The 26,044-nt window shown below is 47.8% G+C and overlaps 2 protein-coding genes and 1 non-coding gene across 5 annotated transcripts in view; 1 reads left to right on the top strand and 2 right to left on the bottom strand.

Annotated features, from left to right (window-relative positions):
* Positions 1-10,461, top strand: part of TTC16 (tetratricopeptide repeat domain 16) — a 28,679-nt gene extending 18,218 nt beyond the window's left edge. The window contains exons 9-13 of the mRNA XM_084821205.1: positions 1,722-1,863; positions 5,686-5,851; positions 6,813-6,955; positions 7,920-8,070; positions 9,162-10,461. Coding sequence (XP_084677331.1) covers positions 1,722-1,863; positions 5,686-5,851; positions 6,813-6,955; positions 7,920-8,070; positions 9,162-9,314 — 755 coding nt within the window. The 3' untranslated portion in view covers positions 9,315-10,461. The remainder of the gene's footprint in view (positions 1-1,721; positions 1,864-5,685; positions 5,852-6,812; positions 6,956-7,919; positions 8,071-9,161) is intronic.
* TOR2A (torsin family 2 member A) lies at positions 7,606-24,924 on the bottom strand. 3 transcript variants are annotated; one of them, XR_014785931.1, is made up of 6 exons: positions 24,627-24,924; positions 18,469-18,734; positions 13,259-13,434; positions 12,662-12,789; positions 11,028-11,884; positions 7,606-8,149 (listed from the first exon to the last, which is right to left on the bottom strand). XR_014785931.1 is itself a non-coding variant. In XM_084821207.1 (5 exons), exons 1-5 carry the CDS (start codon positions 24,772-24,774, stop codon positions 11,640-11,642), a joined length of 963 nt encoding a protein of 320 aa, XP_084677333.1. In that variant the 5' UTR covers positions 24,775-24,924; the 3' UTR covers positions 10,414-11,639. The 3 variants fall into 3 exon arrangements, 1 of the variants encoding a protein (XP_084677333.1); XR_014785932.1 differs by lacking the exon at positions 7,606-8,149 and adding an exon at positions 10,414-10,653; XM_084821207.1 differs by lacking the exon at positions 7,606-8,149 and having other exon boundaries at positions 10,414-11,884.
* Positions 12,321-12,451, bottom strand: LOC146335752 (small nucleolar RNA ACA64). Its single transcript, XR_014785990.1, has one exon. It is a non-coding gene; the product is annotated as a small nucleolar RNA ACA64 (small nucleolar RNA).
* Positions 24,925-26,044: the final 1,120 nt, after the last annotated feature.

Below are 26,044 nucleotides of genomic sequence, written 5' to 3'. Positions count from 1 at the left end.
TCTGCTCGTCATGTCTACCAGCTGGCCTTGAGAGGCCCTCTCCTCTATCGTAAATTTACCCAGTCCCCATTTAATTCCACCGAAGCTACCATCACATCAAGTGACAGCAAATTCTGGTAATTCATGATGTGTCGTAGAAATAAGCTCTACGCCACCCATAATTTTATAAACCCGTATCGTGTTACCTCCTGTCATGACTCCCACCCCCCAAAGTAAAAACCAAGATGCTCACATCCCCTGTGTTGAATTCTAGATTCACAAACAACAACAACAACAGCAACAACAACAACAACAAAAGTTTTGTTGGTCATAAGTAAAATTCTAAAGTCCATATTAGTGTAGTACCTTTATTAGGCCAACCAAAAGATCATCCCGAAATGTGCAAGCTTTCGAGATCTCCAGATCTCTTAGGGCGTGATCCTATGCAGGTTTAGATAGGAAAAAAAGTCCAACTCCCAGCATTCCCCAGTCAGCTATGGCGGACTGAGGAATGCTGGGAGTTGTAGGACTTTTTTTCTGTCTAAACAAGCCTAGAACTGTGCCCTTAATGAGGCAAGATGTTATAAAAAGCAGGTTGTGGGGAGGGGGAATAGGGAAGCAAGGAGAAGCTTACAGTATGAGAACTGCTGGAGTTTATAATTTCAGAAATGGAGGATCCAACATTTTCCCCGTTCTTGTTCCTAGCAGTCCTAGGAGTAGCTGCAAGCCCAACCAGTTAACCATCCCATAGTCATTTGAATGTCTGCAGACCCCTCCTCCCCTGTTCCATCTTGAGATTGTGAACATGCAGACCCCGACTTCACCTTTGAGTCAGATTTATTTATTTATTGAAAATATTTATAGGGTGCCTTTCAAAGCAGGAGCTGTCCCAAGGCACAACTTGCGTACAACGATACATTGCATGTAATAAAATTCATCATGAAAAACAATGCAGTAATAAAAGCAGCAACAGTTCCACAAAACAACAAACGCTGGCTTAAGACAGATCCTACAACACAATTGCCACTATAACCCAGTGTGATAAAACATAATCAGGGGAAGGCCAGAGAAAAGGAGTACGTCTTCAGGGCCTTCTTCAAAGCCTGCAATGACGGGGCCTGGTGGATCCCTGATGGCAACTTATTCTAGAGGTGTGGGGCCACTGCAGAAAAGGTCCTCTCTCGTGTGGTCGCCCACCGAAGTTCCCTCCCAGGTGGGCAACTGAGAAGGGCCTCTCTCGCTGATCTTAAAAGGATGGGCAGGATGATAAGGGTGAAGGCGGCCCTTCACTTAATTTGGTCCCAAATCGTTTAAGGCTTTAAAGGTGCAATCCTATGCATGTTTAGACAGAAAAAAGTTCTACAGCTCCCAGCATTCCCCAGGCAGCATGGCTGGCTGGGGCATGGTGGGAATTGTAGGAGTTTTCTCTGTCTAAACATGCATAGGATTGCACCCTAAAGCTCAAAACCAGGACTTTCAATGAGGCTTTGAACCTCACTGGTAACCCTCACCCCCACCCCACTTTTGATAATATCTTGCTTGATGAAGAGATTTCAAAAGCTGGCACATATTTGGGTGATCTTTGGGTTGGCATAATAAAGGTATTTAACTAAATGGGTCTTGGAATTTTAAACTGTAAGCTGCTCAGGGCAGAGGCGCTCTGTCAATGGCGCGATGCAAACAAGTGAAATAACGGCATGTCCTGACTGCTTGTTCATGGGTTCTCGGCTGCTGTGCTCCAGACTGCTTCCTGAAACTGGGCGAGCTGAACTTTGCGATGGCGGATTACCAGCAAGCCTTGGAGTTGATGCCTCTCGAACCCAGCCTGCAGAAACGCGTTGCCTGGCTGCACAACGAGATGGGGCTGCAGGAGTTCAGGGAGAGGTATGCCGGGGTTTGCCGGGGTGGGGATTCAAGCTTTACTGCAAGCACATTCACCCAAAAGCTCCTGCAGAGGGTTGAAAGCAGTGGCAGTTGTGATGTCCCATGCATATATACTGTGAATCTGTGGCTATATATGTGTATTATGGTTACGACTCTGTTTTATGGTAAGTAGATTCTTCACACGAAGCTTTTATCCTGGTACTGAAATTGCGCACTCATGGAAATTTGTGGGTCCTTTTCATGATGTCGTCAACCTCCAGTGCACATCCAGAGGTATTTCCTGGTTATTCCATGTTAAAACAGTCCGGAGAAAATGAGGTATCAAAAAAATCTCAGATTGTTGCGCTATTAAAAGAGCCACTAGATGGTGCTGTTTCATTGAGTTCTATTGAACCGTGAAAATTAAAAGCTTCTCCTCTCAGCAATCTTGTGGTCACTGTCTGGGAGCCCACTGTAAACGCGGAAAGGCTCCACAACGGAAGGACTGCAGTTTTTTTCTTTAAAGGCAGCCCTAGAGTGGTATGAGTGACAGGAGATATGATGTATTTGCATATGTGAGATGACTGGCTGAGTGAGTAGGGGCAGGGAATGGTGTGTGATATATGAACAGCTTGTGTAGTTTAGGGCACAATCCTATGCCTGCTAGAAAGTGGCTAGACGGCCATAGAATTTTTTGGTTTATAGGAACCCACCTCAGAGCCACTGCACTGAGGTCGGTTCCCAGAAAGCCGCCTCCACGCCCACACTGCCTCGTAAGAGGTGTGGTTTGTCCCCAGCTCTATGTTTGTAAGAGCAGCACGGAGCAGGGGAGAACGGGGTGTTCCTGGGGTGGGGAGGGGATGGTGGAAGCATCATTACGACACTTCCTATGCACTGTCTGCCCTCTCCCCCCACTGCTCCAACCTGCCCCTGCTAGACAGCCGAAATCGGCCGTCTGGCTGCAAATGTGGGGCAGCCAGAGTGCAGAGGAGAAGATCCCCTCTGCTCTCCGCCTGCCCTGCATCGGATAGTCAGTCCAACTATCCCCATTGGATTGCGCCCTTAGATAGAGAGTGGATAGGGTTTAGATAGGGAAGAGTTTGGATAAGGTCTGTGAAGAGATAGACTGTGAAGAGATAGATTGTGACTAGGATTTCTGTGTATAGTATTAAAGTGGTAATTAAATGTGCATGCGTGTGAGAGGATATATACATACTGGAAGATTTAAAAGTGACTTATGGTGCAATCCTATGCATGTTTAGACAGAAGAAAGTCCTACAACTCCCAGCATTCCCCAGCTAGCCATGCTGGCTGGGGAATGCTGGGAGTTGCAGGGTTTTTTCTGTCTAAACATGCATAAGATTGCACCCTTATTTACTGTTTAACATCTTAATGCTGTAAATGATAAAAAAAACCCTATCTTTTGTTTTATAAAATCCTAGGCCTGTGGCTTGTGGCTAGAAAAGGCTAAAGTAATAAAGAGAATAATACAGGTCAGAATAAAAGCCAGTGTGTCCAACACAAAGTAAAGGTGTGGGACTTAAAAGCCAACATGAAATAAAGTTGTTGGACCTGAGGTAAAGGTCCTGGTGACAGCATTACTGTGTCTGGTGGAAGGTGTTACCTGCTGGGAAAAAGGCCTTATTGAAAGATATTCTCACAGGTAAACAGGCAGGAACGCCACAGTAATGCACAGCTAAACCCTGAAGTGTGTGCACACCGAGCTGCCAGGAGAGTGCTGAGCCTTTGTTTGCCCTCAGCATTCGAGGCCACCGAAGGACCGGTGTCGGAACAAGCCACAGGGTGTCGGCAACTGGTGGCCCTGGGCCAAACCCTGCCCTCGAGCTGTGCTTCCTGCCTTCCCCCGCTCCCCAGTTGTCAGCCCAAATGTCCTCTGGATCCGTGGGTCGCGGCCCCATGTGGTGAACCATTGAACTGCAGGTGACGGAAGTATCCTGGACTGACTCCGTCCACCCCGGCGGGCCATTGAATCCTGTTGGACAGGGAGGCGTATAAAAGGACTTCCTGTGCCGGGTGAGCCCTGTTTGAGCGACACGGTTTTCCTGAGCTCTGGCGTGGTCTTGTGTCCTTGGTTGTTCTTTGGCCTGGACTTCTGGGTAGCTCTTTGACCCTGCCTCTTGGTTTATCCTCCAGTTATGACTTATTCTTCGGTCTACAGGCTACTGGCTGGTCCTGTTGCTCCCGGCTCACCTCAGACTGCTGCCCATGGCTACATCCTGTCACCAGGGGATGGTTTGACAGAGTCAGTGCCAGGTTTTTGAGGCCTCCCTCCCCCAGCGAATCTGCCTTCTCACCACCATTGTCCCCAGCTGCTCTTGCGCCTCATCCTCTTCCTCATCATTGCCGTCACCTGGTTCCTTGACAGGTGGAGAGCCAGAGAGCAAGGAGGCCATGGCATCTCCTGCGCCTCCTCCTCACCACCGCCATTTTCTGGGCCAGAGCGAGAGGCAGGTGAACAAGGAGGGAGAGAGGAGCAGCTCTTGTCAGTGGGCCCCTGCTGGAGTGTGGGCCCTTGACAATTGACCGACCATACCTACCCTTGAGGCCAGCCCTGAAGAGAAGGACGACTGTGGCACTGAGACCTATCTCTGTGGGTCGCTCGATGCCGGACGCCAGCATCTCCAAGTGGGGCCCTAACAAAGCTAGTGACTGATAAGAGTCCGTGGGGTCTGATGGCTCTCTACTTCCTTCAAAGGCACGGTGGCAGCTTCCATGGACAGGGCGTTCTCTGTGGCAGCTCCCTGGTTGTGGACCCCCGCCCCCCCATCAGTTCAGTTCTTTTGAGCATTTAGGTAGCAGGTTAAAACTTTACTCCCCCTGCCCCCCTACACAAGCACGCCTGGTACATTGTCTTATGCAGCTGATTCATTCTGCAGCGTCTATGCCAATTCATGCCCGGCGGTTTATGCAGATGTGATGTTTTATTCAGTTATTGTTTTCATTTGTAAGTGTAGGCCCCTTCCGACCCTATGATTCTATGTCTATGCTGCCCTGAAGACCAGGAAGCATGGTATCACATATTTAAAGAGAAATAAATCCAAGGAGGGGAGAGAGGTTCTCTCTCTCTCTCTGTCTCGGGATTCTTCCCATTGTTCTTGTTTATCACAAAAGCCTTCAGTGCCAGAAGCTGAGGTGTGATGGTGCCCGGTTAGGGTCCCACCCTTTGTGCCTTTGGCCCCGCCTCTTTTGCCTTCAGCCCCGCCCACCCCTGGAACGCAGCCCCTGAGAGCTTCTCTGAAACTGAATTGGCCCTCAGGCTGAGAGAAGCTCAACCCCCGTGGTCTGCACCCCTTTAAAAGTGCGGCACCCGCATGGGAGTAGCTGGCCAGGTGGTCTCCCATCCAGACGCTAACCGGACCCAGCCCTGCTTAGCTTCAGCACACTTGCTGCATCCGTGTGCCTTCGGGCCGTGCCCTGGGAGTATAAATTAAAAAAACAACCACCCAAATAAAAATGATCGTGGTATTACTCAGGTCGGGCCGGCGGCTCCGATTTTGGTGGGGCTGTGTAACCATTCTGGGTTTCAGTCAGAACCAGCCAGAACTCTAAAGGAGCTATCCGAGGTGCGGGTTCAGCACTTTGGATAGCTCCTTTAACGTTCTGGCTGGTTGTGACTGAAACCCAGAATGGATCCCCAGCCCCACCGAAATTGGAGCCACCGGCCTCCACTGGCAATACTCAGTGTCTATATGGCGCTTTCCCTGCATGCTCAAAGCACCTCACGTCTCAGTGTTTCTCACCACAGCCCTGCAAAGTAGGCGACCTGATCTTCTGACAGGGGTAGATGTTACTCTGTTTCTCAAGACTGCCCTTCCCTTCCAGGCGATACCCACAGGCTGAGTCGTATTTCTCCCACGCAGTTGAGAATAACCCCCAGGAGCTCAAGTATTATCTGCACCGGGCCAAAAGCCGCATGTTCCTGCAGGAGGTGATGGGGGCTAAAGAAGACATCGTTACGGCCCTGCTACTCGACCCCGGGAGTCAGGAGGTATCTAGCCGAAGATGCGCCCTTTCTGCATTAACGTTTACCCTCTTCCAGCCTCTGGTCCGACCGAGGCTTCTGTTGTATTGTGCCTGCAGCGGCGAAGACTTGTCACTAGCAGTGCATGCCCCATGGAATTGTGGGAAGGGGGAGAGATAGAGGCCGACCAGACGGTGGAGAGAGAAACAGAGACACCAGCGACAATTGCACGTCAGTTTGAGTCATGAATCGCAGTTTAATAAACCAGAATATGAAGAAGCAACGTGCTCATGCATGCAGCCCATTTGCTTCTGCCTTGCATGAGTGGGTAAACAAATCAGGCTCAGAGAGCTCTGCATGATGCCTGAACCCAGGGTTATGATTTATTGCAGCCAAACGAGCCAGGATTCGTAAGCCAATAACAAAACCTGGCTTAAAGCTGGCTTACAATCCTGACTTGTTTGCAGGCAAGAACCCATAACCCTTGGTCCAGACGTCACGCAAAGCTCTCCCTTTCCTGGTTTGTTTATCCGCTCGTGCAAAGGGAGGGGCAAAATGGGCAAGAAAGGGCTGCGTGTGCTAGTGCGCAACTTGTTCACATTCTGGTTTATTTTGCCGTAATTTATGATTTGAAGTCACATGCAAATGCATCTGTCAGCCTCTGCAATATGGGGGTGGTAATACTGATCTACCTTCTAGGGTTGGCATTAAGGATGACTGAAGTCAGGTACGTGAAACGCTTTAAACACTAAGGCCGCCTTCCCCAATCTGGTGCCCTCCAGATATGTCAGACTACAACTAACTATCACCCCAGCCAGCAGGGTCATTGGCCATGCTGGCTGCGGATGATGGGAGTTGAAGTCCAACACACCTGGAGAGCACTAGATCGGGGCAGATTACACTAAGGATGATGGAAATTGAAAAGGTTTTCCTTTCAACTTAATAACGAACAACTCCTCTCCTGCAATTTTCTTTTGCTCTTTTTCAGGTCCACGCTCTGGCCCATAAACTCTTCCCAGGGGAGCCCATTCACTCCATCCTCAACAGCAAAATTGGAGCGGTCGCCAAATCTGTTTTGGACCGGAGGCTAGCAGCCAGTCAGACACACAAGGCCTTGGTGCAGCGCGAAAGGTACAGTGGACAGCGTGCCGGTTATCCATCAGGCTCCTCCATTGCAGTCGGTGGGAGATTTCCTTCAATGGAACATTTTTTGTCAGGCCTAAGCCATCTGGAGGCACCAGCTGGGGAAGGCTAACCTATTCTATGTTTCTTCAAGTTTGTTCTTTTGGTGAAGTGTCCTCTTGGCTTTGACGGTTATTGCAGAGTAAAGCAATACAACATAGCATGTCCGTAAAGCACGTCCCGTTTTCACCTGTGAAATGTTGGGTGTGAACGTTTGAGCTGTATTTGTATGTTTGAATGTGAGCGGTTCTGAGATCTAGGCTGCTGGTGCTGTGGTTTTATTTATTTGCTTAAATTTATATCCCACCTTTCCTCCAAAAATCGCACACATTCCTTATTCCGTTCCATATCCCCCAAAGAAAAACCCATGAGAGTTTTTCCATGCATGGATAGCAAAATGAAGAGAATGAGCTGCAAATCATGAAGGACCTTGGTTTGAGCTTTGCCTCTGCGGTGAAGTCACTAGATGGCTTTAGCCAACCTGCTCTCTCCCTGCCTCAGTCCACCCCCCATCTGCAGTATGGGGAAAAAAGAATACTGGCTTCCCTTATAGGGTTGTTGTAATGATTACAACTAGAAAATGCATGTCAAGCACTTTGAACAATTGAAGGCGCACTATACAAATGTTTATTATCATCATCGTCGTCGTCGTCATTATTTTTCTCAGAAGGCTTCTAGACAGGGAAAGAGGGAGGAGATGACAGAGTAATAGTGAAGATGGGTTTGTGGAGGATTAACTGGTATTGGAATGCAGAAAGGGCAAAGCTTGTGTTGTTAAGAATTCGAAGTCTTAAACCTTTCAGTGCTGCTATTTCTGGGCTCGTCTTTCGATAGTTCCTCGCTTTGTGGCCTTTTGCAGATCTTGCTCTGCAACCCTTCCGTTTTGCTCTCTGCCTTTTCCACCCTCTTGCAGTCCGGAGCCACGAGGAACCAAATCAGCCCCCCGAAGCGCGTATGTTGAAAACGAAGACCTAGAGAAGCCGGAGGAGGAGACGAAGCAGCAGGTCTCTGAAGAGAGGCGTCTGCACGAGAGGCTTGCTGCCTGCCAGAAGAAGTCTCACGAAGTAAGTCTCTCCCGTGAGAAAATCAATGCAGGAACGGGCGTTTTTTCGGAGCAGTGGGAGGCACCTCCCGTGGATGTGCCTGTTGATGCAATGAATAGCTTGCTGATGCAATTCACTCGGTTCATATCAGGGAGTGCAGGTGTCACTCCGGTGCAGTCTAGATCTGGGGAAAGCAGCGGAGTCTTTTAGAGCCTTGAACCAAATGCAGCCCATGCAAGCCCAGGGCAGGCAGGGCGTTCGGCAAGATGCCTTTCCTTGTGGCCTGGGAGAGGTGGAACGTGCCTTTCTTGTAGTGGCAGCAGCTTCTCCTCCTCCTCCTCCCTGTCTCACAGGAGGGGGCATGGGCTGTGATATGTGCTCCTACTGCCCTTTGCTGCTTGTTCTGGCATTCAGGGGAGGGACTGTGACAGATCACTGTGCCTTCTGTTGCAGATCACTCAGTGCTCCCCTGGCAGCTGCTGTGTGGTGGGCCTGGCAGTGCCAACTCCTGACACTGGCTCAGTGCTGGCCGCAGGATTTTGTGGGCTCCCCTAACCTGAAAGAGGTGGGACATGCAAACGGAGAATTCCCACCAGCTGATCTTCGTGGGGACTCTGCGCAAAGTGGAAACAGCAGCACTGTTATTGCAGCGGGCTGTCCACTGATCTTGGGGGCTATGGCTTCCACCCTCTAGTGCCAGCCAGCCATGCTGGCTGGAGATGCCAGCGGTTGTTCATCACCATATTTGGGGGGTGCCAGGTTGTGGGAGGCTGCCTTAAAAAGACTGAGGTGATGTAACTGGCATAGGGTGGGATCCAGGATCGGCCTTTCGCAAGCGGAAGAGCTCTGCTCGTGGAAGGTCTCTCCGGCTGATTTTTGGAGATCCCCCCACAGCTCAGCACCTTCGGTAGGATCTCCTGACTCTCTGTGTAGCATTTTCAGAGGGGTGGAGGGGCTGCCATGAGGAGGCAGGGAAGTGCACTTCCAGTCATGCACTCGATTCAGTGTAAATCTGGATACACCCCATAGTCTCTTGTACCTCTTACAAAGCTGCAAAAGGGGGCCAGAGCTCAGCCGGCATTTCACATAAGATGGTGCTGTGTGCCTGGCAGGTAGACAATGAGCTGAAAGAAGCACGAGAGAACAGAGCGTCTCTAGGGCCGAATGCTGTCCAGCTGGACCCGTGCCCTCGCCTGCCTGAACGGGAGCGCTTAGAAGAACCTTACCAATGGAGGAAGTTCAGCCAAGGCATTGGTCACTTTTAGTCATAGCAGCATTATGTTTTGATGTAAGGCTTAGTAAACCTCCCACCGCCTCACCAAACATTCTGATTTTTTGGTCAGTGAAACACAGAAGACATCCCCCCCTCCAGGCTAGGATGCTCATTGTTAAAGCCATCCTGACTCAAAGGTTTATAAAGCCTCCACTAACCTCAAACAGCATGTCTCAAACTGCCAGTTTAACAGAACATTTCATCTGCTTTGGTTTGGCCATTACAAATGCAGGAAGCTTGTTTCCCCAATGCGATTTCTGTTGCTCTCTGCGCAAAGGGATGGATATGAACTGGACTGGCTGAAGATCCAATGTATTTATTATTTAAGACTCCACAACCACCAGTTCTGGCACCCACTAAATATCCCCTTCAGAAATTTACCATGGGGTTGTTCAGTACTACTAGGAAGATCTTTTGCAGGTAGGGCCCACTGTAATCGCTGAGGTCCCCCTAGCTTGTCATGAAGAAATCTGCAGCAAATTAGCAGATGAGAGTCCAGCCTTTTCTGACCAGGCGCCCTCCAGATGTGTCAGGCCACAACTCCCTGTCCAACACATCTGGAAGGGGCCTAGGTCAGAAAAGGCTGGACTGGTTTGTTTTTCTCTCATATAGTTACAATAAATACTTGAGCTGCGTATGTTGTAAACTGGGAAACTGACTGCCTTTGATCACAGGCCGGACCTTTTGTGTGTCCATAGTAGCATCTCACTTCTAGTTTAATGTGTGGTCAATGTCAGCCTCTAAAAACAAATTGATTCTACCATTACGACATTAAAGCCCTGTGTAGGAAACAATCAAGTTTACTGCCTGTGCCTTTACACCGGCAACTGTCTCCTTGTAGTGCTGGCGCTGCATTTAAACTTTAGCCACGACCCTATTTTGGAAGGTTGGAGGTTGTACGTGTAGTGCTTCCCTTGAGACTTATATATACTTCTTTGCAGTCTTATCGCAGGCAGACTGACATATTTTCAAAAGGCTCCTACAAGGTGCCTAAACCAGACACAAATATGAGTTTAGGCTAACAATTTGATTCACTGATAAATGCCCCCAACTGCTGCAGTTTTCATATACCCTGGAGTCTTGGTAAGATGTGTGTTTTCTAGTTTTTATTTAAAATAAAACAAACTTTTGAAGACTGCAGAGTATGTTCTCATTCTTAGGAGACTCGTAACTGAGTTGACCCATAAGACTTTAGGAAGAAGTAGAAAGCTACGCTGTAAGTTTCTGTGAATGCTTTTCCTCAAGTGATCGTCCATATCTAGTGGAAATTCCATCAGGTACATGACTTTTGTCTCTTTCCCTCCATTCTGTATGCCAGAGAAAGCTATGCCCTGTGTCCCGAGACAGAAAGATCCAGAGATTTAGTGACAACAGACTGTAGACAGTATGCATTTGGTGGCCTAGTTTTACATAACTGTAATATCCAGCATTGCATACAAGTCCATACAAATGGCTCAGCAACTGGGGGACCTTTTAGATTAGTAGCCTTTGTACTACTGAAGGGTTACTATGCTATACTATGCAGCATAGTAACCCTTCAGCACCTTTCTGAACCTATGGGCTTCTCAGGCACTTCGAGGTGGCAGACTGAAAGGAATCCCCCGTTTTCTTGTACAATAAAAGGGAGATAGGAGAACAAACCTTGTTCCCGAACACACCTCCCCTCCAGCCCCATGACAGACAGAGCCTGGTTTTGCTGACTTACACTAGAGGCAACGGTCCTTGCTGTATCTTCAGTAGCACCTAATCACAATAAAGTCAATAAATCCTGATTGCATCAGGTTTAAGTTTGCACTGCAGAGTTCAACCCGTCTATTTGAAGATGCTCCAAGTAGGACTGCAGCTACCGGGACATGGATACTAAGTCACAGTGTGTGTCTTTAAAATGCTATTTAAGAAACAAGAGGTAACGTGTTAAAGTCCAAAGAAAGTTAATTCAGTTGTGCTGTATTAAGGAATCCGAATGTGAGAGCTGCCACTAAAAAAAAAAAGAGTCTGTAAAACCATGTTGTAAATGCAGCCAAGATTCCCTCCCAATACATCGAAGCTTCGTCTCCTTTGTACTCATCACCACAGGGTCAGGGCAAAGGATAAACTCTGATAAAGTGCTTGTTTAGTTTCTTGATCAAGCCAGCATCGCTCTTTGTGCCTCGAAAGGCTCTTCCTTGGTTCTAAAGCAAATCCGGATAAACAGAGAGGCAGTCTTTGTGCTGAACTTTTAAAACCCACCAGCTGCCTCCAGCTGCAGTTGGATCAACTCTGGCAAAGTCTTTGCAGGCAAGTGACCAGGCTCCTAAGAGCCATGCTGTCAGGAAGGTCAGAGGAAGAAAGGGATGCGGGACGCCACTGTTTTGCAGCCTGTCGACGAGAACACTTTCTCCTCTTCCGGGAAGTAGGGAATGCTGTCGGCAACTTCCTGGATGAGCTCTGGGTGCAGCTGGAGGCCTTGGCTGGCAATCTCGTTTGACACACACAGTTTCACGTGGTGCTGCTTCAGAGGGAGGAAAGGCACAAGGAGGTCGATAAGGCCCTGCTCAATGATGCCAGACTTCCAAAACCCATCTGCAGGAGGAAAAGAAATGGTGCAGGTTTCTACGGAACAAGGAGAAAAATGTCTGTACTTCGGGGGACAAACAAGAAGTGGCAGAACCCATGTGTTAGAACTGGGCCACCAAGTTCCTTTTTTTTTTCCCCTCTGGAGGAGAAACAGATGTTAGCACCCTGAGCTCTGTTTTGCAGCCTTTTTTCTTTGCCTGTTGCATGGTTCCTTCCCCCTCGCATGACAGCCAGTGGGATGTAGTGGTTAGAATGTTGGACAAGGACTCGGGCTACCCAGGTTCTAGTCTCCAGTCGGCCATGAAGCTCACTGCGTGACTTTGGGCCAGTCACCAACTCTCAGCTAACCTACCTCACAGGGTTGTCGTGAGGATAAAATGAAGAAGGATCAGGTATATAACCTTGGAGGGAAGGCAGGATATAAATGATAATAATACTAATATAATATAGGAACATGGGTTTTATTGCCCCCATTTTGTGCCTGAGGGCAATAAGCTTAATGTTTCCTTTGCTGTAGGCACCGTTATCTCACCAAAGGCCACTGAAGGGGGCCAGAGATGATTTTCAGAAAGTGCCCTGAAATGGCGATGGGAGTTTAAAGTACAGGGTGGGCAGGTGGTCCTGAACCCTTTCTCTGCGTGTGCTTTCTCTCTCAAAATGACTCCCAGTGGGGTGTTGAGATTACAATTAAACTCAGCTTGTAGGGAAGCTGGGTTTTTGAGGGGAGAAGCAGAGGCAGGGAAAGAGTTTACTATATCCTTCTCTCTCTCGAATGGTACTCACTTCGGGGATTTTCAAAAACAGCTTCTAAAATAGATGCTTCCAGGTCCTCAAAGCTGATCTCTTCCCGGTCTTTGCGGGCTCGCCAGAGGTCCAAAGTCATTTGGTTAATCTGCTCCCCACCAGCATTGCTACCAGAGAACAAGAAAGGATGTTAGAGAGAAGATGCCTTGCAAGATAAATGTACGCTTCATTCACAGGGATGAGCCTCAATGCTCTAACAGCATTATAGAGGAGCAATTGTCACAGCCTTGAAAACAAGTCTTAGGGTGCAATCCTGTACCCACCTCCCAGGAAGCAAGCTCTACTGAACTCACATCTGAGAAGGCATGTATAGGCTTGTGCTGTTAAAGTTGGATATTTTCAAGCTGGAGAAAATTCCACTTGGAACCACAGACTTTGTGCCAGAAGCAAAATCACCAGAAGCTCATTCACAGAAGAAGCTCATTCACAGAAAAAGCTGAAGCCCTTGGCTCAGGATTTCCAGGAAGGAAACATCACGGAGGGATAGTGGGGGATGAATTAAGTCTGAGATGGCAGACAAATCCATATTGGAGAATTCCCCATGAAGTTTGTAGCTGTTGTTTAATTGATTTCTACCTAATAAAAATGAAGATGGCTTTCCTGTAGTTGGTTCCAAACACAACCCAGGAAGGGCCCAGGAAGGGAATAATCACGTCGATCAAGCCCGGGTGCATCTTGTCCATCTCGTCAAAGAGAAACACTGATCGGCCACAGCGGGTCAAATTTCCCTGGATCCAGTTCTTCAGATCATTCTGTGAGAAGACAGAGAAAAGAACACTCGCCCAGAAAGAAACGTCAGAGTACAAGGGAAGCACAGACCGCTGCGATCACTATGGTGAGGAGGGGCAGGCTGCAACCACTGCATGGGCAACCAAACAATATGTAACAATATTTACTTAAGAATATTTGATGAATAATAACATAGAGAAAACAATTAACAGAACTATGGACCAAATATGTTCAACTCCCTTTTCAAGGCACAGTTCACTGTGAAGAGCGGTGTGACTGTTGCTGGACCAACAACAGTTGCTTATCCCAGTTCTTCCGTCCGTGGTTGCCTGTCTCTGTATGGAGGTGCACTCTTTGTTGAGTGCAGACTGTCTCCTTCTCCACCACGTTGCTGGTTTCTCTGTCCTTTCTTCCCTTTTCTCCTCCTCCACTCCCTTTCTGCCTCTTCCTCCTCTTCTCTGGCCCCAACTGGCTTCCCTTTCCAACTGACATTTGCTCTCACCTGTCTCCATTCCATGCCCCTCGTAGCTTACTCAGTCCACATGCCGAGGCCCTTGGAGACAGGCATTACAAACACTCATCCAGACGGGAACATAAAAGTACAAGGGAAGAGCAGACCATTGGAAACAGCAAAAGAGCAGTCAAAGGCTGCTTTTCAGAGAGGGTTGGAATTCACTTACAAGTTGCAGGCTATCATTATTAAATTACCAAAATGCCCACAATTATGACGGGCAACAGTGATGGGACATGGTGAGACAGAAGATGATGTAGTTCCATCAATGCATTTTATGGCCTGTGTCATGTGCATTTGCAGTCTTTTTTATATACTGTCATGGCACAGGCCGTAGCCTATACTCTTAAGAGGGGAAGCAAACAAACCAGCTAACATAGCTCCCTATTTGCCCTTCCTGACTTGCAGTCCTCATTGCCTCCACTGAGTGAATGTCTTTTATTTTTCCTGGCTGTCTTCACAAAAACCCAGGGCCTTAATGCCAGAGGCCCTCTAGATCCAACTTCCATCAGCCCTAGTGAGCAGAGGCAATGGTGAAGAATGATGGGAGTTGCGTTCCAACAACATCGGGGGGGGGGGACACAAATTCCCCATCCTTGCTTTATCCTCTATAACTTTGTTGTCTCCTATAGACTTCCTTACTGTCCCAGCCAACTCATTGTACCCTGTACAGTGGGAAGGCAATTATGCATAGGGGGAAAAACAAGGCCTACAGTTGAGGTTAAAACAAAGCATCTGGTTTTTACTAAAAGTTTTCAAAAACAGCAATTAAACCATTATCTAGGGAAAACCCCCTTCATGGATCACTGCCTTGTTGTGGCGAAGGGGCTTGCGTAACTCAGTGAAGCCATAAGCTATGCCGTGCAGGGCCACCCAAGACGGACAGGTCATGGCAGAGGGTTCTGACAAAATGTGGTCCACTGGAGAAGGAAATGGCAACCCACTCCAGTATTCTTGCCAAGAAAACCCCATGGAACGTATCACAAGGCTAAAAGAGATGATGCCGGAAGATGAGCCCCTCAGGTCGGAAGGTGTCCAATATGCTACTGGGGAAGAGCAGAGGGTATTTCCAAGTAGCGCCAGAAAGAGTGAAGCGGCTGGGCCAAAGCCGAAAGGACACTCAGCTGTGGATGTGTCTGGCGGTGAAAAGAAAATCCGATGCTGTAAAGAACAATATTGTTTAGGAACCTGGAATGTCAGATCAATGAATCAAGGTAAGCTGGAGGTGGTCAAACATGAGATGGCAAGATTGAACATCGACATCTTGGGAATCAGCGAACTAAAATGGACAGGCATGGGCGAATTTAATTCAGGTGACCATCATATCTACTACTGTGGGCAAGAATCCCTGAGAAGAAATGGAGTAGCACTCATAGTCAACAAAAGGGTGGGAAAAGCAGTACTGGGGTACAATCTTAAAAATGATAGAATGATCTCAGTACGAATCCAAGGCAAACCATTCAACATCACAGTAATTCAAGTCTATGCCCCAACCACTGAGGCCGAAGAAGCTGAGGTTGATCGGTTCTATGAAGACCTACAACACCTTCTAGAACTAACACCAAAAAAAGATGTCCTCTTCATCATAGGGGATTGGAATGCTAAAGTAGGAAGTCAAGAAATCACCGGGATAACAGGCAGGCATGGCCTTGGTGTACAAAATGAAGCAGGACAAAAGCTAATAGAGTTTTGCCAAGAGAACACGCTGATCATAGCAAACACTCTTTTCCAACAGCACAAGAGGCGACTCTACACATGGACGTCACCAGATGGTCAATATCGAAATCAGATTGATTATGTCCTTTGCAGCCAAAGATGGAGAAGCTCCATACAGTCAGTAAAAACAAGACCTGGAGCTGACTGTGGCTCAGATCATGAGCTGCTTCTTGCAAAATTTCGGCTTAAATTGAAGAACGTCGGGAAAACCACTAAACTGTTCAGGTATGACCTAAATCATATCCCTGATGAATATACAGTGGAGGTGAGGAATAGATTTCAGGGATTAGACCTGATAGACAGAGTGCCTGAGGAACTATGGACGGAGGTCCGTAACATTGTTCAGGAGGCAGCAACGAAATCCATCCCAAAGAAAAAGAAATGCAAGAAAGCAAAGTGGCTGTCTGATGAGGCTTTACAAGTAGCTCACGAAAGAAGGGAAGCGAAAAGCAAGGGAGAAAGGGGAAGATATACCCAACTGAATGCAGAGTTCCAGAGAATAGCAAGGAGAGACAAGAAGGCCTTCTTAAATGAACAATGCAAAGAAATCGAGGAAAACAACAGAATGGGAAAGACTAGAGATCTCTTCAAAAAAATTGGAGATCTCAAGGGAACGTTTTGTGCAAAGACGGGCATGATAAAGGACAAAGAAGGCAGGGACCTAACAGAAGCAGATGAGATTAAGAAGAGGTGGAAAGAATACACAGAAGAACTATACAGGAAAGATCTGAATGTCCCTGATAGCCATGATAGTGCGGTCACTGAACTTGAGCCGGACATCCTAGAGAGTGAAGTCAAGTGGGCCTTAGGAAGCATTAGTAACAACAAAGCTAGCGGAGATGACAGTATTCCAACCGAGCTATTTAAAGTCCTAAAAGATGATGCTGTTAAAGTGCTGCATTCAATATGCCAACAAATCTGGAACACTCAACAGTGGCCACAAGACTGGAAAAGGTCAGTTTACATTCCAATTCCAAAGAAGGGCAACGCCAAAGAGTGTTCAAACTACCGCACCATTGCGCTCATTTCACATGCCAGCAAGGTGATGCTCAAAATCCTACAAGCTAGGCTTCAGCAGTATGCGAACCGAGAACTACCGGAAGTACAAGCTGGGTTTCGAAGAGGCAGAGGAACTAGAGATCAAATCACCAACATTCGCTGGATCATGGAGAAAGCAAGAGAATTCCAGAAAAACGTCTATTTCTGCTTCATTGACTACGCTAAAGCCTTTGATTGTGTGGATCACAACAAACTGTGGCAAATTCTTAAAGTGATGGGAGTACCAGACCACCTTACCCGTCTCCTGAGAAACCTGTACGAGGGTCAAGAAGCAACAGTAAGAACCAGACATGGAACAACCGATTGGTTCAAAATTGGGAAAGGAGTACGACAAGGCTGCATATTGTCACCCTGCTTATTTAACTTATATGCAGAGTACATCATGAGAAATGCCGGGTTGGATGAATCACAGGTCGGAATTAAGATTGCCGGGAGAATTATCAACAACCTCCGATATGCAGACGATACCACCCTAATGGCAGAAAGCGAAGAGGATCTCAAGAGCCTCTTGTTGAGGGTGAAAGAGGAGAGTGCAAAAGCTGGTTTGAAACTCAACATTAAAAAAACTAAGATCATGTCATCTGGCCCTATCACTTCCTGGCATATAGAAGGGGAAGAAATGGAAGCAGTGACAGATTTTACTTTCTTGGGCTCCAAGATCACCGCAGACGGTGACTGTAGCCATGAAATTAAAAGACGCTTGCTCCTTGGGAGGAAAGCTATGGCCAACCTAGACAGCATAGTAAGAAGCAGAGACATCACCTTGCCGACAAAGGTCCGTCTAATCAAAGCTATGGTTTTCCCAGTAGTAATGTATGGCTGTGAGAGCTGGACTATAAGGAAGGCTGAGCGCCGAAGAATTGATGCTTTCGAACTGTGGTGCTGGAGAAGACTCTTACGAGTCCCCTGGACTGCAAGGAGGTCAAATCAGTCCATCCTAAAGGAAATCAACCCTGACTGCTCATTGGAAGGACAGATAATGAAGCTGAAGCTCCAATATTTTGGCCACCTAATGCGAAGAGAAAACTCCCTGGAAAAGACCCTGATGCTGGGAAAGACTGAAGGCAAAAGGAGAAGGGGACGGCAGAGGATGAGATGGCTAGATAGCATCACGGATGCAATGAATATGAACTTGAGCACGCTCCGGGAGAGAGCGCAGGACAGGAAGGCCTGGCGTGCTATGGTCCATGGGGTCACGAAGAGTCGGACACGACTGAACGACTGAACAACAACAACAACTAGGGAAAACAGTAGATTTTAGCAAGAATGAGATGCTGATTTATCCACCAGCATTCCTCTGAGTTAAGGAATGTCTCTGGCTATACAATCTACTTTAGCTATACTGCATTTCAAACTTCTTTCCTTCTGGCTCCCTCCATGGAACCGCACACAGGTGTGTCAGGGAAAGCAGAGGTGGAAACATCACTGCTTTTTTCTGGTGTTTAGAAAGTGGGAAAATCTTTTGCTACAGCACACTGTAATAAGTGCTCAACAGCACACTCTTATACATGTTCACTCAGAAGTAAGCCCCACAGAGTTCAAAGGGGCTTACTTGCAGGTAAGTGGGCATAGGATTGGAGCCTAAGTGGCACGTCAAAGAACGTGATTAAGGGAAGCATCTACCACAACAAAACAGCAGCAGAGATTAGGTCAGTCTTCACAACAGCTAGCCAAAGTCAACAAACAGTGTAGTTAAAAAAAAGTAGGGAAAGAGAAGTTTGAGGACTAACACAAGGCACCATGGGAAAAAGAAAACTTGCTACCTCCTTACCTTGTACTGCTCAATTTGTTCCACGTGAGGGAAATGAACCACTGGGGAGAACTGGTGGACATACGAGCTATGGAGTCCGGCACGGAAGAGGTAGCGAACCAGTAGGGAGCTGACGTAGGTTTTGCCTGTGCCAGTCCAGCCATGGAAGGAGAGCACCAGAGGCTTCACGGGATCACGGTCGTGCACAAACTCCTTCAGCCCCTTCATCACGAGTTGTCTCACTAAGTGCTGGCCAACCAGATTGATGGCCAAGTCACATTCTAGACCTGGGATGAATCAGAATCAAGATATGAAGCACAGGAAGGAAGCGCTATTTTGCCCTGTTTTAAAACAACAACAAATAAACATATTTGACGTTTCCCCCACAGATTGGGTCTAAGGGGCCTTTCTTTCCATTAGCAGAAATAATTTTATTCCAACACTATTCAACTTTCTCCCACCCCATGTCTCAAAGAGGACCTATTACTTCAGCTTCCTTGTCAATCAGTGCCCATTCCCCCCCGCCTTTTGAAACTCCTGTCACCCGTTCATTTCAAGAATCTCTTTATCAGGAGAAGCGCTCCTTTGATCGTTCTTTTTTTCTTAAATCTGCATCCCCCTACTGCAGGGATGGGAAACAAGTGGCCCTCCAGATGTTATGGGGCTGCAACTCCCATCATTCTTCACCACTGGCTATGCTGATGGGACTTGCAGTCCACCAACATCTGGAAGGCCACATGTTCTCCCCCTCTGCTATATTGGGGCCATTCACTGCCAAAGTCCATCAGAAAACACTCTTCTAGCAAACATTACAGATGTTCTCCCTATCATAAGTTTCCCAGTGCTACTAAACCCACACGTATCAGCTCCTCTGATTCATTTCCCACTGGTACCTCTGCCACCTCCATCTCCCTTCGATTCCTTCTCTTTCAGGGAGTTCTCCTGCAAACTAAGTTCACATAACTACACTTGCCCACTTGTATTCGTCTCATTAGCCTTGCCTCTCATTGCCTTAAGACTGCAACCTGATGCACATTTTCCTGGATGTAAGCCCCACTGAACACAAGGGGACCTGCTTCCAAACAAACATGCATAGGATTGTGCTCTCAGTTTAGTTACAAGCTCCCGGAAGCCAAGGCCGGAAGAGTATTTTCTGTTTTTGTAGCTGTGAAACTACATCAGCTGGGGCTGATGACAGCTGAAGCCCAAAATACCTCTCCCGTATCAACCTGTCTGGCTGCTTAGGTCATCAGATGGGATGTTCCGCATGGGCCCTGATTGGAGTCCACCTGGAGAAAAGACTTCAGTGTGGTGGCCCCTTTCTTTGGAACTCCCTGCCTCTGGAGGTCAGACAGGCACCAACATTGTGCTGTTTTTGGCACCTGCTGAAAACATCTTTATTTCAAGAAGTGTTCCTCGACTGACTAGCCACGGTTTTTATTGGTATTTTATTTAAGGAAAAAAAGAGTAACTTTTAATATGGCATTTTATTCTTTTTATCTTTTATTGTTCACCGCTCTGGAATCTGAGCAGTATATAAACGTTGAAAATAAAATAAATTAAACATCGGGAGGACACCAGGCTGTTTCACACCCATTTGTTTTGAGCTCTTCACATCTATATCCTTGGTATATATGCAACCAAGAACAACCACATTGAAAAATAGTCTACAAAAGTCACAGATCAGTTAAGAATATTACTTTGCTTCTTTTGCCCTTGTTAAGGGCTTCTTAAAACCATTTAAAGCCAGGGCAGGCACCCTCCTGATGCTCTGGACAGCAACTCCCATAATCTCATGCTGGCTGGGGCTGATGGGAACTGTAGACCAAAACATGGGGGGCACTAGCTTGCCTACCCCCTGACAAGCCTCCCTGTCTCTCTACAAAAGCTGTTCTCTCCAAATCTATTTTATTACATTTCCCACCCTCCAAGGTTAGGATGGCATAACCAGCCTTCTCCCAACCTGGGACCCTCCAGATATTTTGGCCTTCAACTCCTATCAGCCCCAGCCAGCATGGCTCAGGAATTCTGGGAGTTGTAGTCCAAAACACCCCTGTGACGTAGGATGGGCTGAGAAAGAGTGACTGGCCGACGGACATTCGCCACTACGCCGCAGTGGTGCTAAGAGCCAAGGCTGCCCTCCTTATTTCTCCCTTAAGTCAAAACCAAACAGTGTGGTGCAGTGGTGAGAGTGCTGGGCTGGGACTGGGGAGTCCCGGGTTGTAGACCCCATTCGGCCATGAAGCTCACTGGGTGACTTGGGACCAGTCGCTGACACTCAGCCCAACCTACCTCACACGGTTGTTGTGAGATAAAATGGAGAGGAGGACCATGTGAGCTGTCTTGAGTTCTGTGCAAGAGGAAAGAAGGCGGAGGATACATATAAAAATAAATACAAAAGAATAAACCCCTCCATGAGGGTCCTTCTCCCCATCTCTCTTCAACACCTTTCCTCTTCAAAAATCCCAGAAGGCATTCTGGTGCCCTCCAGATGATTTGGACAACTGCCATTAACCCTAGCCAGCAAGGCCAATGGTCAGGGATTATGGGAGCTGTAGTCCTAGAATCCCCTTAATGGATCACTGCCTTGTTGTGGCGAAGGGGCTTGCATAACTCAGTGAAGCCATAAGCTATGCCGTGCAGGGCCACCCAAGACGGACAGGTCATGGTGGAGAGTTCTGACAAAATCTGGTCCACTGGAGAAGGAAATGGCAACCCACTCCAGTATTCTTGCCAAGAAAACCCCATGGAACGTATCACAAGGCTAAAAGAGATGACGCCGGAAGATGAGCCCCTCAGGTCGGAAGGTGTCCAATATACTACTGGGGAAGAGCAGAGGGAATTTCCAAGTAGTGCCAGAAAGAGTGAAGCGGCTGGGCCAAAGCCGAAAGGACACTCAGCTGTGGATGTGTCTGGTGGTGAAAAGAAAGTCCGATGCTGTAAAGAACAAAATTGTTTAGGAACCTGGAATGTCAGATCAATGAATCAAGGTAAGCTGGAGGTGGTCAAACATGAGATGGCAAGATTGAACATCGACATCTTGGGAATCAGCGAACTAAAATGGACAAGCATGGGCGAATTTAATTCAGGTGACCATTATGTCTACTACTGTGGGCAAGAATCCCTTAGTAGAAATGGAGTAGAACTCATAGTCAACAAAAGGGTGGGAAAAGCAGTACTGGGTACAATCTCAAAAACGACAGAATGATCTCAGTACGAATCCAAGGCAAACCATTCAACAGCACAGTAATTCAAGTCTATGCCCCAACCACTGATGCCGAAGAAGCTGAGGTTGATCAGTTCTATGAAGACCTACAACACCTTCTAGAACTAACACCAAAAAAAGATGTCCTCTTCATCATAGGGGATTGGAATGCTAAAGCAGGAAGTCAAGAAATCACTGGGATAACAGGCAAGCATGGCCTTGGTGTACAAAATGAAGCAGGACAAAAGCTAATAGAGTTTTGCCAAGAGAACACGCTGATCATAGCAAACACGCTTTTCCAACAGCACAAGAGGCGACTCTACACATGGACATCACCAGATGGTCAATATTGAAACCAGATTGATTATGTACTTTGCAGCCAAAGATGGAGAAGCTCTATACAGTCAGTAAAAACAAGACCTGGAGCTGACTGTGGCTCCGATCATGACCTTCTTATCACAAAATTTCGGCTTAAATTGAAGAACGTAGGGAAAACCACTAAACCATTCAGGTATGACCTAAATCATATCCCTTATGAATATAGAGTGGAGGTGACGAATAGATTTAAGGGATTAAACCTGATAGACAGAGTGCCTGAGGAACTATGGACGGAGATCCGTCACATTGTTCAGGAGGCAGCAGCGAAATCCATCCCAAAGAAAAAGAAATGCAAGAAAGCCAAGTGGCTGTCTGATGAGGCTTTACAAGTAGCTGAGGAAAGAAGGGAAGCGAAAAGCAAGGGAGAAAGGGGAAGATATACCCAACTGAATGCAGAGTTCCAGAGAATAGCAAGGAGAGACAAGAAGGCCTTCTTAAATGAACAATGCAATCGAAGAAAACAATGGAATGGGAAAGACTAGAGATCTCTTCAAGAAAATCGGAGATCTCAAGGGAACGTTTTGTGCAAAGATGGGCATGATAAAGGACAAAGAAGGCAGGGACCTAACAGAAGCAGATGAGATTAAGAAGAGGTGGAAAGAATACACAGAAGAACTATACAGGAAAGATCTGAATGTCCCTGATAGCCATGATAGTGCGGTCACTGAGCTTTAGCCGGACATCCTAGAGAGTGAAGTCAAGTGGGCCTTTGGAAGCATTACTAACAACAAAGCTAGCAGAGATGACAGTCTTCCAGCTGAGCTATTTAAGATCCTAAAAGATGATGCTGTTAAAGTGCTGCACTCAATATGCCAACAAATTTGGAACACTCAACAGTGGCCGCAAGACTGGAAAAGGTCAGTTTACATTCCAATTCCAAAGAAGGGCAACGCCAAAGAGTGTTCAAACTACCTCACAATTGCGCTCATTTCACATGCCAGCAAGATTATGCTCAAAATCCTACAAGCTAGGCTTCAGCAGTATGCGAACCAAGAACTACCAGATGTACAAGCTGGGTTTCGAAGAGGCAGAGGAACGAGAGATCAAATCACCAACATTCGCTGGATCATGGAGAAAGCAAGAGAATTCCAGAAAAACGTCTATTTCTGCTTCATTGACTACGCTAAAGCCTTTGATTGTGTGGATCACAACAAACTCTGGCAAATTCTGAAAGAGATGGGAGTACCAGACTACCTTACCTTTCTCCTGAGAAAGCTGTACGAGGGTCAAGAAGCAAAGTAAAAACCAGACATGGAACAACCGATTGGTTCAAAATTGGGAAAGGAGTACGACAAGGCTGTATACTGTTGCCCTGCTTATTTAACTTATATGCAGAGTACATCATGAGAAACGCTGGGTTGGATGAATCACAGGTCGGAATTAAGATTGCAGGGAGAATTATCAACAACCTCCGATATGCAGACGATACCACCCTAATGGCAGAAAGCGAAGAGGAGCGAAAGAGCCTCTTGTTGAGGGTGAAAGTGGAGAGTGCAAAAGTGGTTTGAAACTCAACATTAACAAAACGAAGATCATGGCAGCATATAGAAGGGGAAGAAATGGAAGCAGTGACAGATTTTATTTTCTTGGGCTCCAAGATCACCGCAGACGGTGACTGTAGCCATGAAATTAAAAGACGCTTGCTCCTTGGGAGGAAAGCTATGGCCAACCTAGACAGCATAGTAAGAAGCAGAGACATCACCTTGCCGACAAAGGTTCGTATAATCAAAGCTATGGTTTTCCCAGTAGCAACGTATGGAGAGCTGGACTATAAGGAAGGCTGAGCGCCGAAGAATCGATGCTTTCGAGCTGTGGTGCTGGAGAAGACTCTTACGAGTCCCCTGGACTGCAAGGAGGTCAGATCAGTCAATCCTACAGGAAATCAACCCTGAGTGCTCATTGGAAGGACAGATACTGAAGCTGAAGCTCAAATGTTTTGGCCACCTAATGCGAAGAGAAAACTCCCTGGAAAAGACCCTGATGCTGGGAAAGACTGAAGGCAACAGGAGAAGGGGGCGGCAGAGGATGAGATGGCTAGATAGCATCACCGATGCAGTGAATATGGACTTGAGCACGCTCCGGGAGAGAGCGCAGGACAGGAAGGCCTGGCGTGCTGTGGTCCATGGGGTCACGCAGAGTCGGACACGACCGAACAACAACAGTCCTGGTAGGCAACAGGTTTAAAAGCCCGCCCACCCCCACTTTCCAAACCTCCCTGTGCCTCCATCAAGATTTCCACTGATAAAAAATCCCCTTTTCCTCCAGCGGGGTCAAGCTCTCCCCACATTCCCATTTTAACCCCACAACAACCCTGTGAGGTAGGGCTGGGCAGACTGAGATGATGGTGGCTAGCCCAAGGTGACCCAGTGGACTTCAGGAACTCTCGCATCTCATCCCCACAACAACCTTGTGAGGTAGGGCTAGGCTGACAGGGATGATGGTGGCTAGCCCAAGGTGACCCAGTTGCGCTCCATGACCGAATGGGGGATTTGAACCCGCAGCCTCCCCGCTCCTAGTCGGGCGCTCTAACCACTACACCACCACGGTCGCGCGCGCACGCGCTCTCTCCCCGGCCGGCCGGCCGCTCACCGCTCACCGCTCAAATCCGGCCGGAAGTCGCACTCGCAGGAGGCCGAGAAGCTGCAGTGCCACGAGCTCAGCTCCCAGGGGGCGCTCGAGCCCACCAGCCCCAGCAGCGGCAGCAGCAGCGGCAGCAGCGCGAGGGGGGTCCCGCCCCTCGCCATCGTGCTTTGCCCCGAGTGGCTCCGTCACGCGCCCATCGTGGAGAGCGACCCCCGCGGCGGCCGAGCTGACTCCCAGCCTGCACCGCGGCTCCAGCGGGCCCGCGCCATAGGCTCCGAGCGGGGCGCCTAAAGCTCTTCCCCCACCGAGGCAAGGAAGGAGGCGGGGCCTGAAGGGGAGGGCGGTAGGGGGCGTGGCTTGGGAAGGTTGAGGCGGGAAAACTTCTCAGTTTAAAAAAAAAAGGGGGGTTGGGAGAAAGTGGCGGTTATTGAAGGACGGGGGGGGGGAGGGGGAGACGTTGACATTTTATTTTATTTTATTTTTAAACGTATTGAGGGAATTCATGGAAAGTTATATGACTGATATATAAGAACTATGTCAGTTCTTACTGACATGTCACCAAACTAATGAGAGGAAAAAGCTTCAAGCGAAAACAAGAGAAAGCAGTGAGGGGATGAGAGAAACTGAGGGGAAATTTAGAAGCGCAGGAGAAAATGCGCTCAGGAAAATGGATGGAAAAAGAAACAAAAGAGAAATAGAGGGAAAGTAAGAAACGCTGAAGGAAAATGGAAGTCAAAGCGAGGGAAACGTGGAAGAAGGGAAACGCGGGAGCTGAAAAATACGGAAAACAATCATGGGGAAGCAAAGGGGGCAACGTAAGCTGTGGGATTGCACTGGGGAAAGTGGCTGAAGGAGAGGAAGACCTCAAAAGGAACTTTGATGAAAAACAAATGAGGGAAACTCAAGACTGCAGGGGAAAGTCAGAGGAAAATAGGTTGAATAACAAGTCAGGACAAAATAAGGGGAGTGAGAGATCGCAATGGCTAGATAGCATCACCGATGCAGTGAATATGGACGTGAGCACGCTCCGGGAGGGAGCGCAGGACAGGAAGGCCCGGCGTGCTGTGGTCCACGGGGGCACGAAGAGTCGGACACGGCTGAACAACGAGAGATCGCAAAGCTGAGGGAAATTTTAAGCCTGTTAGAGAAGAACGCTGAGGGAAATTGTAGGCTAAGGGTGCAATCCTATGCAGGTTGAGACAGAAAAAAGTCGCACGACTCCCAGCATGCCCCAGCCACGCTGGCTGGGGCATGCTGGGAGTCGTGCGACTTTTTTCTGTCACAACATGCACGCGCTTCCACCCTAAGTTAAAAAGGCAACAGTCAGAAGATGTTAATCTTCTGTCCTTTGCGCAAGTGGAATAAGTGAAATCCATAAGAACATAAGAGCTGTGCTGGATCAGACCAAAGGCCTGTCTAGTCCAGCGTTTT

This window comes from Heloderma suspectum, chromosome 14 (assembly GCF_057233095.1).
Source record: "Heloderma suspectum isolate Gila_16-S chromosome 14, 16-S_ref, whole genome shotgun sequence".
Lineage (NCBI taxonomy): Eukaryota > Metazoa > Chordata > Lepidosauria > Squamata > Helodermatidae > Heloderma > Heloderma suspectum.
Note: the sequence above shows the minus strand (reverse complement) of the source record. Positions and strands in the feature narration are given on the sequence as shown.

Excerpts from the sequence above, each read along its gene's own strand:
- TOR2A (XM_084821207.1), bottom strand. The coding sequence starts at position 24,774 with ATGGCGAGGGGCGGGACCCCCCTCGCGCTGCTGCCGCTGCTGCTGCCG. Across the intron at positions 18,735-24,626 it reads CTTCCGGCCGGATTTGAGCG|GTCTAGAATGTGACTTGGCC; the intron begins GTGAGCGGTGAG and ends GATTCATCCCAG. Across the intron at positions 11,885-12,661 it reads TGTTTTTGAAAATCCCCGAA|ATGGGTTTTGGAAGTCTGGC; the intron begins GTGAGTACCATT and ends TTCCTCCTGCAG.